The 13,651-nt window shown below is 39.0% G+C and overlaps 1 protein-coding gene across 1 annotated transcript; it reads right to left on the bottom strand.

The window, feature by feature from the left end:
- Positions 1–1,007: 1,007 nt before the first annotated feature.
- Positions 1,008–8,135, bottom strand: LOC147635679 (uncharacterized). The gene is made up of 5 exons (XM_086802302.1): positions 7,794–8,135; positions 1,882–1,926; positions 1,687–1,791; positions 1,267–1,386; positions 1,008–1,139 (listed from the first exon to the last, which is right to left on the bottom strand). Exons 1-5 carry the CDS (start codon positions 8,133–8,135, stop codon positions 1,008–1,010), a joined length of 744 nt encoding a protein of 247 aa, XP_086658428.1.
- Positions 8,136–13,651: the final 5,516 nt, after the last annotated feature.

Below are 13,651 nucleotides of genomic sequence, written 5' to 3'. Positions count from 1 at the left end.
TGAGTTGATTTCTTATGGTTTCCCTATATGGATAGGAAGGTATTTGCAATGGAGTTATGCAAAGCCAGTGTGTCTAGTCCCTCACAAATATGACACTTCCCAAATTCAAGAACTATAAATCCAAAGATTGCCCAAATTTTGGAGAGTGATTTATTTATTTTTCAAGAAAAAGATCCTTCAATTAGTTAAGGAAAAAAAGCCACAAAGGGCTAGATACAACCACCACAAGCTACATACAAACTCGCCTCATTTAAGGGGCAGGAGTTAAATGATCATGAGGGAAAGAGATGATTCTCCTCTAACTTGCCACTCTGTGGTGAGGATGCGGTCTGAACCTCCTTGTAACTACCCCCACTAGCCGTCGGTCGTGAAGCGTGTGAATGTTATCAAGCCATATGCTTTTGATGGTCTTCATTGGCAGGGTGTGGGTACCCTTGATGGCCTTGATGCATCTAGCAATCCAAATTGGCTAGGCTGCTATGTTAATGTAAAACTCCCATCTCTAGCATGAGCTTGGCCACCAGTCGCCTGTAGGTGGGACTCATACTCTGTTGCAATACAATGCTGGAGATCTAAAGGCCTTCTCTATTCAACCTAAGTCACATGAAACCAAATCAATTTCTAAGTTTATCCTGGATTAGATTTTTCACAAAAAACATATGCATTCACATAATTACATAATTTACAATCAGCTCAAATGGGGAGTTGCCCAATGCTAACCCTAATGAGTTGCATCATATGCAATCAACTACTTTAGAAAACAATGGGCTTAAATGGGGCAATCGACCAATGCTTGCCAAAATTTCTTGAAAATGCTTATGATCCCAATGAAGCTGTGGCATGAGCATTGGACAGTTGGTTAAAACTTGCAACATCTCCTTGAAAGCGGCCTGTATATAAAAAAAAAGGCGCATCAAGCACTGAGCATGATGGACAATGTAACAAAAAAGTATGTTCTATTGAGAGTCAAACCACACAAAGGAAATATCCAGTGCACCTCACAAAAATTATATCTGCACGCGTACCATGGCATTCGACCCATATGCAATATTTATACCAGGATGCAAAGGATCATCAGTCCATAATGGAGTATATATATCATTACGCTTGAAGATACCACCCAGGCTTCCATTAGTCCCCTGCAGCGATCATCAAAATGGTGCCAAAGACATCAAAAAATGGTGATGATCACCAACGTGAGCATACAATACGATTAGGATTACGCCCTATTCGAAGAACATTGACGTAACAAGGATATATCTCTACCTTCAAAACAATCTTCTCATTGGATAGATCCATCTCAAAGCCAAACATGTGAAGGAAACCGAGAAGTAAAGCTCCCAGGTTGTTTGGCGAGCCACCTTGATCCCAAAGAGGTAATCCCGTCTGAATGGAAACTACTGCTCATTTGACAAAGCGGTCACGCAAGTTGTCATGAGCATTGCCGCTTGAGGCTGATGAACTCGATGCGAGAGATGTTGGAGGTGAGCAGGTAGATCACAGTTGGTATTTCCATCCCCAAACACATACCAAGAGATTGGCCAAACTTACCGGACTCACTGTTAGCAGAGAGTAAGCCAGCCATTTATAACAATGACCTTAGTTCGAGCAAATGGGCATAGTTTTTCAACCTTTCAAAACTGTTAGAAGACTGCAAGTGTAGGAAGAGAAGAGAAAATGGAGTACCTCCAAGTAAAACGCAACCATTAATGTCAACGAAAAAGAACTCAAACCGCCTGAGTAAACATTACTCAATTTCTTGTGATATAGAAAAGACTTCAGTAGCAGAAGCTAATCACATATATAACCAGAGTCAGAAGAGATTACAAGGCTAACCAACGATTACGTCAAAGTAGAAAGTAGATGTTAAAGTTGAGTTACCAATGGAGCTAGAGCAGGTAGTTCCCGTATCTTGTGAAGCACATACTCTCAGGCTTCATGATTTGTGTGATGAGGGGCTTGATCCGGTGTACTCTCCATGGCTCCAGGAGCAATTGGGTTGCTCATACCTCCTGCAATGGTTATTGTTGAGAGAGGGAGAGAGACAAGACAAGAGACACCACATACGCTCCACAACAATGAATCATATTAGTCACAAGTCACATATATATAGACAAGACCTAGAGTGAGTTAGGGCTAGCTATATATAGGTCCAACACCCCCACTCAAATAAAGGTCTCCAGCTGTGCTGTGAGTAAAAAAACCCTTGGGAGCACAAGGGAAAAACCCGAGCTCCTACATATAAATGTACAATGCCACCTTAAAGTCCATGTGCAATGTGATTCTATATACAAAGTACAAAGAGTAAATGTGCTTGATGTGAAGTAATATGTGAAGTGTCCTAAAGTCCATGTGCAATGTGCTCCTACATATAAATGTACAATGCCACCTTAAAGTCCATGTGCAATGTGCTTCTATATACAAAGTACAAAGAGTAAATGTGCATGATGTGAAGTAATATGTGAAGTGTCCTAAAGTCTATAGGCTATGTACAAGTCTAGACAAAATTGACATGACGTGAGATGTGCTAATCTCCAAAAAGAGAGGCCGCCGCAACTCCAAGTTCTGATTGCAAAAGTGTAAACCAAGCTTCATGGAGTCCTTTGGTGAGAATGTCTGCAATCATTTGATCAGTTGGACAATGTTCTACCATTATTTCTCCTTTTCTTACTTCATGTCGACGAACATAGTGATAATGAACTGCAATATGCTTGGACTTGCTATGTTGCACGTAGTCCTTGGCTAGACTACTAGCACTTTGGTTGTCACATCTAAGAGGAGTGCTTGAGGAAGGAGAATGACCAATATCAGCAAGCAATTGTCGAAGCCAAACCAATTCATGAGCTGCTAAAGATGCAGCTACATATTCAGACTCTGTAGTAGAAACTGCAATACAACGTTGTTTCTTGCTAGCCGAAGATACCAAACAGCCATTGATAAAGAAGCAATTACCATTGGTGGATCGAATGGACAAGTTAGAGCTTGCCCAATTAGCATCTGAATAACCCAAAAGATTAGGAGAAGTTGATGAAGATATGTCTTCTTGATGATGATATACAAGTTTGAAATCTGCAGTGCCCTTCAAGTACTTCAAAACACGTTTAGCTTGAGACCAATGTCTTGTAGATGGAGAGGACAAGTATTGTCCTAATAGATTTGCTGCACACACAATATCAGGACGAGTGCTCATGCCACAAATTGAAGACAACCAACAAGATTAGCATAGGGTTGATTTAAAGCTAATGATTCAGCCTCAATATTTGCAAAAGTACTCCTAGTAGAGCTTGCAAGACAAGGAGTGTTTGCCGAATAGGGCTGATTTAAAGCTAATGATTCAGCCTCAATATTTGAAGAGCTACTCCTAGTAGAGCTTGCAAGACAAGGAGTGTTTGCCGAATGTGCAGTAGCCAATCCAAACTTTTGAACAATATCTTAGATAAACTTTGCTTGACCGAAGAAGCAAAATACCATTGTGACGATACCTTTGAACTTGAATACCAAGGCATGAATGGATGTGGCCAATATCCACCATATCAAAGGATGAGGATAAAACCTTTTTTACTTGTTGCATGAAAGATAGATTATTAGACACAAGTATAGTGTCATCAACATAAAGGGCCAATATCACAAAATGGTTATCCACATTGCGCTTGATAAAAAGATTTGGGTTAGACAAGTAAGAAACAAACCCCTGAGATGTCAGAAATTGATCAATCTTGATGTACCATCATCATGAAGCTTGTTTTAGTTCAAAAAAGCACGGTGGAGTTGGCATACAAGATGTTCCTTTTCGTGAATTGTAAATCCTTCAGGTTGCTCCATATATATTTCCTCCTTTAAGTCTCCATTAAGAAAAGTCATCTTAACATCCATTTGATGTATTTCCAAATCAAACTGAGTTGCAAAAGCTAGTAGTACTCGAATGCTTGTACTACGAACTACAGGTGAAAAAGTGTCATGATAGTCAATCCCTGCAATTTGTGAGCATCCCTTTGCAAAACTAAACAAGCTTCGAATTTATCAAAGGATCCATCTGCCTTTGTTTGAGTCTTGTAAACCCACTTACATTTTATAAGAGTATGATCAGAAGGTAGCTTAGTAAGAACCCATGTACCTTTCAAGATCAAAGACTCATATTAAGCTTCCATTGTTCATTTTGTGGAGAGGACATAGCTTCTGCATAAGTTGAAGGATCTTCACAAACAACCAATACGTGATTAAAGGTTTCAAGATCATCATCATATACATGATTTGCACCGTGCTCAACATAGATATCAAGATCTATAGCAGTCTCCTTTGAAACTGAAGGATGAACATCAACAGACTTGTCTCCAATATCCATCAAAAGAGTGTTGTCATCATGCAAATCATTGTCCAAAAGTAGAAAAGAAAAAGAAGTGAGTAATGTTTTTGTATCATCAGCATCATTTTGTAGACCACGAACCTCCCATCAATTGCTCATTGAATATAGCATCTCGACTAACAATTTCTTTTTGAGAACTTGGATCATAAAACTTGTAACCCTTTGAGTTGTCACAATAACCAATAAAAATAACCTTCAAACCTGAAGGTTCTAGCTTGTGTCGTGTCTCTTTTGGGACATGAATATAAGCAATACACCCAAAGACTTTGAAATGTGCAACAGAAGGAGTTTGGCCTATCCAAGCTGTGATTGGAATCTTACTAGAAGGTGTAGTAGTTGGAAGATGATTTTGAACAAAAACGGCTGTCAATACTACTTCTGCCCAAAAAGAGTGAGATAATCTAGAATGAATAAGCATGCATCTTATTGCATTCAAAATTATACGATCCTTTCGCTCTGCAACTTCATTCTGTTGGGGAGAATATGGAATGGTATACTCATGGTGGATGCTATGGTTGATGCAATGATCATGAAAAAAGTTAGAAATATATTCACCACCATTATCACTTTGAAGAATTTTGACTCTTCAACCAGTGTGATTCTCCACAGATATTTGGTACCTTTTAAATGTGTCCAATGCTTCTAATTTATATCGTAGCAAAAAGATATTTATATACCGTGAATAGTCATCAATAAAAGTAATGAAGTAATGATAGCAAGACTTGGATGGAGAAAAGGGTCCACAAATATCAGTATGAATGAGATCCAAAAGATTATTTGAATGAATATTTGTAGACATTGGAAATGGCTTGATGTTTGCTTAGAGCACAATATTCACATATCCCCATATGTGGGTGAGATTTGAGGTCCATACCTCTCACAAGATCATGACGATGAATATCAAGAAGCTTTGAGAAATTTGAGTGAGAAAACCGATGATGCCATAGCTTACAATCCAGATCTCCTAGAGGTGTAACAACATTTGCAACATCCTCATTTAATGAAAGTTCAAAGAGATTACCATGTTGAGGAGAAACCGCAATAGTGGTGCCATCCTTTTCGATGTGACACTTTGTATTATCAAATCTAACAAATAGACCAAGATCCACAAGCCGCGCAATAGAAAGTAAGTTTCTTTGTAAATCATGAACATATAAAACTCCTTGCAGTATTTTGGTTGAGGAAGAAGTTCCCAAATACAAGTCGCCAATACCCATTGCTTGGCAAGTTGTATTATTAGCAAGATAAACCACTTTCTTGATAGGAATTGGATGATAACTATGTAACCATTGCAATTGATATGTCATGTTGCCAATAGCACCAGAATCAACAATAAAGAGAGAACCATCATGAACATGTAGTAGCTTTTTTGGAGAGACATTATAATGAACCAAATTAGCCTCTTGATGAACATTGTCTTCATCGTGAGGATTTTGTTGAGTAGCATAAGCTTGATTTTGAGCTTCATCATAATGCCTCTTGAAGCATCGACTGGATGAATGCCTTGTACTCCCACAATATTCACAGGTTACAGAAGCGGAAGAACCCCTTGATAAATGAGGTTGCTTATTTGTAATATCGTGTTCTTCATTGTACTCTCAGAATAGGATCCCCTGCAGCAGCAAAAAGTTGATTCATAATACTTTTGAAATATTCAATGTGACTGGACATGGATGTACCTGCCTTGAATTGAAGCTTGCCCAAAAGATTACGGAGATACAGAATCTCTGTAATAGTTTTCTTCTCAAACATAGTGATAAGATAGTCCCATATAGCATATGACGTGGATAACGGATAAACATCTAGCATGAGTGAATCGTTAAGGGCAGAAAGTATATACCGAGGTGAGCAACCTCACGAGACGAATCCAGTGTGCATGATCAATTTTTCACTGTTCAAAAATAGGACCTTCGGTAATAATAACATCACTTTGAAGTGGATCAATAGGTTGAGGAGGGAATGCAAGAATACCAAGAACAATATCTGCCAATTCGTCTCCTTCCAAAATAATTAGCATCTTGTATTTCCAACCAAGAAATCCTTGGCCTTGGAAAAGAGGAACAGAACGCTGCCCAAAGGAAATCCGTTAACAAGTATAGTGTTTGCCATGTCGTCGGGTTGTGAGAACACGTACAAGAGAAGATCACAGAACTTGCAAACCATGTACAAGATATGAGAAACATAGCCAAAAATAGGCATGCACCAGACGACGAGCATAATGTGATCATGTAAAGAATAGAACGTGAACCAAAATTAGAACTCTAAAAGTGGAGACCCATGTCTCATGCACGTAAGCAAACTTAGAGGTCCATAAAAGATGAAAATAATAATAAGCAAAAGCACCGCGTTAAGAAAAAGCACCGCGTTGTGATGCAACTTGCAAGGCAAGTTTTGTATCTAATTGTAGCTTGTACAGCAAGCATCGTCTGAAGCTTTCATGAAAAGCTTTGACGATCAAATCTTGCTTATTACGACTCAGAGACAACTACCTATTTTCTCTTACAAAGAACCTGTTTTATTGTTTTAGATACAGTTTACCTGAGCTGTCCTAACTTTTGACTCAGAACTCCAATTGACAAACCGTTTTGATAAGATTCACCAGCGCACTGTACCATCTACTAATTTTGGTTTTAAGGATACGATTAAGAAACAATTCTAATTACAACAAGTGGAGCTATAAAGAAACATTTCTAATCACAACAAAGTGGACCTATAAAATCATGTAGGCAACATATAATCAAAGAACCAAATAACCCTACACAAAACCGTTACCAAAGATCAATCTTGTAAGACATGAAATCATAATCATAAATTGAACAAGAAGACATAGATGCTTCCCTTATGTGATTAGAATCACTCTGATACCATGTTGAGAGAGGGAGAGAGACGAGACAAGAGACACCACATATGCTCCACAAGAATGAATCATATTAGTCACAAGTCACACATATATAGGCAAGACCTAGAGTGAGTTAGGGCTAGCTATATATAGCTCCAACAGTTATGTCCACCGCAATTGAATTGGGTGTGTTTGGTGATGTGCCAGCAAAGGGCTGACAAAAGTATTTCAGGATGAGCATCGATCCATTTTCGAGGAGTTAGGTGTTCTACCACCACTCGTATGTTCTTAGCATCGATCCATTTTTGAGGAGGTCAATGTTCTACCACCACTCGTATGTTCTTAGCACTACACGAAGCTCATGTAATAATGAGGCAATTGATGTTACTGGAGGACTAGCTGGAGCGTCAACAATAGCTAGATCAACATCACTATATGTAGATGCAAGCCTGAACCATATAAGTGTTAAAACCAACAGCAATAAAATCCATCAAACTACCCATCGAGCATCTTGCAACAAAATACACAATTACACTGCTGTTAAAATCTATCCTTTTAGCCCATGTTGATGCAGAGAGAGTCCATACAAACCTCCACATTTGATTCAAGCCACATCTCTTGGATACCTTTCCTGACACAATCAATGGTAGCCTCTACGTGAAGTTGGATTTCCAACGTAGGCCTAGTAAATTTTGCAAAACGCAGAATCTCAAAGTGCAAGGCCTCAACAAAACTAGCTATTATTTGTGGTGGACATGTGGATGGTGTGGATGTAATAGAAGGCACAAGCAGGAGTGGGAAGCTCTGCACAAGATGCTGCAGTCTTTCTAGAAGCAGTACTAGTTGAACATTATTTGCCACTTCAAACCGCTGGCCAGATACTTCTGCTTCACCATTGTCTGACGGCAATATAAGATTTAGTGGAGGAGACATCACGGTGGCCAAACGACCCTGATCCCGCACTTGGCGAGGAGGCCTTTGCGTACAAAGAGGTTCCAAAACTAGCCTAATTTGGCGCTCCAGTGACTGCACACACGTAGGTTGCTCTCTGTCGGTAGTAAATGACTGCACTACTTGTTTTCTAATAGATGACACCCTTCTCGCTTGTGGATTATTCTATCCCCACTGAAGCCCGTACGTAGAGACGTCCTTCCCAGCGCAAATTTGCTCATCCTTGGCTGACCCAGCAGCCATTCACATACTGTGCTCAGCCAAGATCCACCTCTTCTGGCGAAAACAGTCGCCCACAAGCGCCCATCAGTGCTTGATCTCAGCTACACCAAACACAAATTCCATTGTGTGTGTATGCTTGTATATGCTTGTGTGTATTTGTGTGTAGATGTGTTTATGTGTGTGCATGTATGCATGTGTGTGTGTGCATGTATGCATGTATGACTCTCTCACATAGACACATATTTGTGTGTGTCTCTCTTAAATATTATGTCTATCTCTATCGCATATAGAGACACAACCCTCTCTAACACACTTGCATGTGCACATGCACTCGTGTTGTTCTCACACCCAGCTTTTACATATACACTCTATAATACATATAGAAATTCTCTCTCTCCCTCTCTCTCTCTCTCTCTCTCTCTCTCTCTCTCTCTCTCTCACTCTCACACACACACACACACACGCACGTGCACATGTAACATCCCCTCTATATGCACGTATGTAACTGTTTGTGAATGTGTTTATATATAATAGTATTATATATTTACTAGATGTATATTGATTTACATCTCAATATTATATTATATTATTATATATTTTAAATTTTAAATATTTTTATATATAGATTATATAATTATATAATATTATAACCTAAATTTATATATCATATCCTATTATTTATATTAAATTATAATATTTATTATATATCTATTATATATATGTCTTTAATTTTCTTATTTATACTTTTATATTTTAATTATTAGTATATAACATTATACTATAAAATATTAGTATACATGTAATATATATAATATACTAATGTACATTTATTATTACTTATTTAAATTTCTCCCATCAACATACCCCTACACTCCTCTCTCTCTCCCCCCTCCTCTCCTCTGCCCCAACACATTGTCATCCCCTCCCCCATCACACCCCCTTCTCTCTCTCTCTCTCCTCTACCTTGATAGTTGGCCCTCTTCCAACCCCCACTTATCCCCTCCCCTCCCAAAAACTTGTGCATAAATAGTAAAGATATTGGGTATTTCGAAGTCTCTGTGAGTGTAACTTTTGCATACGCATACCCCTATTTGTGTACACACCTTGTATATGTGTGAACAGTCCCTAAAAAGGCTAAGTGTGTTAGCGTATGTGAACCAACCATTGGGTGTGGATAAGATAAGTGTGCCATGTGTCACTTGTCTACTATATGTGTGTGTGATTACCTTGAGTCAAAAGATAAGGCATACAACCTTTAGAAGCAAGCACTTGGTGTAAGTGTTAATACAACTAAACAAGAAACTATTGCGTCGTGCAATACAATCTCTCTCTAGCACTCTATACACACGGTAGCCATGATGGGAAATTTTCACCCTCCTTAGCTTAAGCATGTATAAACCTAACCTCAGGTTCACAAAAGCTATCAAAGTAGGCTATGTTTTAGGTTTGTGTTGTGCGTTGTTGACTCCTTCTGCTCACTACCGACTGCGTACTCTGCATGCATACCACTAGTCTTACTGATGTGTGCTAGCACCTACTGTGCACTTTGACTAAATGTAGCTCGTGTTGTATGCCATGGAGAGCCAACACAATATTGGCCAATGAAAGCACGTCCCTTGCCTCTGGTTTCCAATAGCTTCTGCCCATTGCTATCACCTTTGATTACTAAGGTTATCATCACCTCAACTATCCGCCTTTGACTTGTGCAGCCGCCTAAACATATCTTGTCCTCACTACTTCACTATTGCTAAAACAGCGCTTGTTCTCTATCTCACTGACAGAACCTAATGCGCCAACAAGGCACACTAACTCTATTCACACCTTCATCATGTCTTGCTTTAACTCTATTATTAACACCTTCAACATAGCCGCCCATGATATCAGCATGATATTTTGGGACAAAATTCATCTAATTGAAGGTCCTGCAACAACATAAACTAAAATTCAGCCACAATTGGAAAAAGTGGATTCCCTTGTAGCACAGTGAAGTTCCCATAGTGCCATGGAAGGTGTGGTAGCTTGCAAACACTACTAAAAGTGATTGCGCTTCATCACCAACAAACACATTGAACGTCATTAAACTTCTACTCCTTGTGTTTATGTGTGAGTGTCATGGGTCCTATGCTCGATCAAAATAGATTTGTAATAAGTGTTCATCATGTATGTTAATTTCTTTGTGTTTATATCGCCTTGTGTTATAAAAGGCTTCATTACTTCAATTCATTGTTGTTTAGGTTCAGGGGGGTTGATTTTCTTTGAGACTGATGTAAGTCATGAGTGGTTAAACTCTTTTGACACATATTCCATAGACGAAGTCACTCTAAAATTGCTCTGAAGGGGGATTTGTAGGGTATTTCAGAGTCTCTATGTGTGTACACATCATGTACATGTATCCCTGTTTGTGTACCCGCTTGTGTCTATGTGTGAATGGCCCCTAAAAGGGCTAAGTGTGTTAGTGTACACATCATGTACATGTATCCCTGTTTGTGTACCCGCTTGTGTCTATGTGTGAATAGCCCCTAAAAGGGCTAAGTGTGTGTGTGAACCCACCCTTATGTGTGAATAAGATACGTGACATGTGTCACTTGTCTTGTATGTGTGTATGATTCTCTTGACTCAAAAGACAAGGCTTACAACCTATAAAAGCATTAATTTGGTGGGAGCTTCAATACATCTAATAAAGCTACAATAGCCATGATGGGGACATTTTTCACCCTCTTTAAATAGGCTTGTACAACCCTAAACCTGAGGCCCACAATAGATAGATTTATTATCCATATATACATACACACACAAACACACACACAAATATGTGTGCGTGTTTGTGTGTGTGCTTTTTTTTAATGTAAAAAAAAACACACATACACACATGTATACACACACACATCATATATATTTTTTATTTATTTATTTTTTATTGAATCTATTTTTATTCTCTCTCTCTCTCTCTCAAACACACACACACACACACACCTGCATATGCACTAATGCAAATGCACTCTCTCTCTCTCTCTCTCACACACACACACACACACACACACACACTGCCTCTCTCTTTTGACAAACACTCTCACTCTCTCACTCTCAATCTCTTACACCCACACATGCATATAATCTCTCTCTCTCTCTCTCTCTCTCTCTCTCTCTCTCTCTCTCTCTCTCTCTCTCCCTCACACACACACACACACATGAAAATATATATTTTATATAATATTATGTTTATTTATATTTAATGACTGTTCCACGGGAACACTCACGGGAACACGGATTATGGAAGGAGGCTGGAAGCAATTAATGTGAGAGAGCGGGATTGTAGCCATGGGAACATAAAGACGCACATAAATTTTTCATATTTTTGTGCCGAAGTGCAATGTAAATCGTTTTAGGCCAATGTGGGTTCTAAATGAGAGTTCTAAGTGTATTAAGCAAGGCTCACTTATGGGGTTGTCCGCCCATGTGTGAAAGAGGCCTAGGGTTAGGATTAGTGACATCTCTATAAAAGAGATGTTAGCTAAAGAAAGAGGACGATTTTGGCCATTCTCATAAGCTATTGAGTGAAGCTCTTGAGCTCTCAAGCTATGGCAACTCTCTAACTCTCTCTCTATTGTACTCTAATGAGCATCAAGCTCCAATGAGTATAGCTCCACTTCTTTCTCTTAATCTGTTTTAGCATCATTGAAGTAGATTAATCTATGATTAGTTGAATGCTTCTTTCTTTCTCTTGTGTATGCATGCTTGTAGTGTGTGTGTGTGTGTGTAATCTCCATTAATGCAAGCTCTTGCCCACTTCATTGGCAATGAGTTATTCATGGATAGACTCTCTCTATGAGCTTGTGGGTTTGTGAATGTTACATTCTATGCTTGCTTAAGCTTGTGGGTTAGTAGATGCACGCTTATGGGTTTGCTGGTATTAGGGAAAGCTAAGATTTAATCAATGTTTGAATGGGATTAAGAGATTGCCATGCATTGCTTGTTCTCTTGATTAGTGTAGTGGATTTAAGGGATTGAGAGATTGATTGAGGTGTTGAATGGTTGAATCGTCGAGTGGTGGTTCGTGTATGTGAGCTCTCCCTCAAGGGATAAGCCTTCATGCACTAATCGGGTCGAGTCCTCGGATTGACATTGTGTTTCTTAACACATTTGTTGATCGGTAGTACTCTATGAGCACTATATTGCATGGTAGAGAGAACCGCTCTACAAAGGCGCCGCTATCAGGAAGCGAGTGCCTACATTAGTTGAGCACCATACACACACTACCACTCCTTGTTAAGCTCCAATCGGTTGCAAAACCATTGGATAGGAGAGCAGGCTTTGGGACTAATTTTGGTACTTATTTAAGACTAATCTTTTGTTAAATTCTCTTTATTGTCTTGCAATTTGAGTGCGATTGGCTAAGCTACGCCTCTCCCTTGAGGTCACAACAAGGACTCAACACACGGGAAGGATTGGAGGTAGGCGCTAGACCTACCAATTTCAATTTATGTGCGAAAGAGAGAGGCCTGATTTGCATTTCTGTCATTCAGTTTGAGGATAATTTTTGCTGTCTAAGGTTAATTTTTATAGTTTCAATTTTTTGCATGTTCGTTTTATTTTCTGTTCTTAGCTTAGTTTTCTACATCTTTAATTTTGTGCATTTTAGTTCTCTGTTAAACCTGCACCTGTAGAGAAACTGAAATCTATACACACACATGAAGATTGAACATTTCGAATTCCCTGTAAATCTCACAGCTGCACGCGCATTGAGTTCCATGCCACACGCATTGAATTCGCTGTAAATCTCACAGTTGTACATGCATTGAATTCGTTGCACACGCATTGAGCACACACTTCAAAAAAGAAAAAAATAATAATAAAAGAAGGCGACTGTGCTTGAACAGTGCACCGCGCGGATAGACCCACACACCACACCATAAAAACCGCCACCGCAAACGGATAAAGGGGTGCAAAAAAAAAATCATTTTCTGTCGCAAAAAATTGGGAGGTTTTCTAACTTTCCGAGAGGAGTTAGAAAACACCCATCGTCAAAATTTTGGTTCCGGAACCATTTTCCCATAGTGAGTTCAGTATGGGAAACTAGTAAATTTTAGGCGATTTTTGATCCTAAAAAATACACTATTTTTTTAGCCTAATGTGTTCGAGGGGGTTCAAAATGGGTTTTGGCAAAGTTTGAGCCAACTTGAAAATTTTTGGATTTTTTTGAAAAAAAAACCTTAAAATTTGACCTTATGCACTTGCGGTCGGGATGTCATATAGACATTGCCACCATAGGGTCTAGG

This window comes from Cibotium barometz, chromosome 9, assembly GCF_041138505.1.
Source record: "Cibotium barometz isolate CiBa-2024 chromosome 9, ASM4113850v1, whole genome shotgun sequence".
Classification (NCBI taxonomy): Eukaryota; Viridiplantae; Streptophyta; class Polypodiopsida; order Cyatheales; family Cibotiaceae; genus Cibotium; species Cibotium barometz.
The sequence above is the reverse complement of the archived record's forward strand: the minus strand, read 5'-3'. Positions and strand labels throughout refer to the sequence as shown.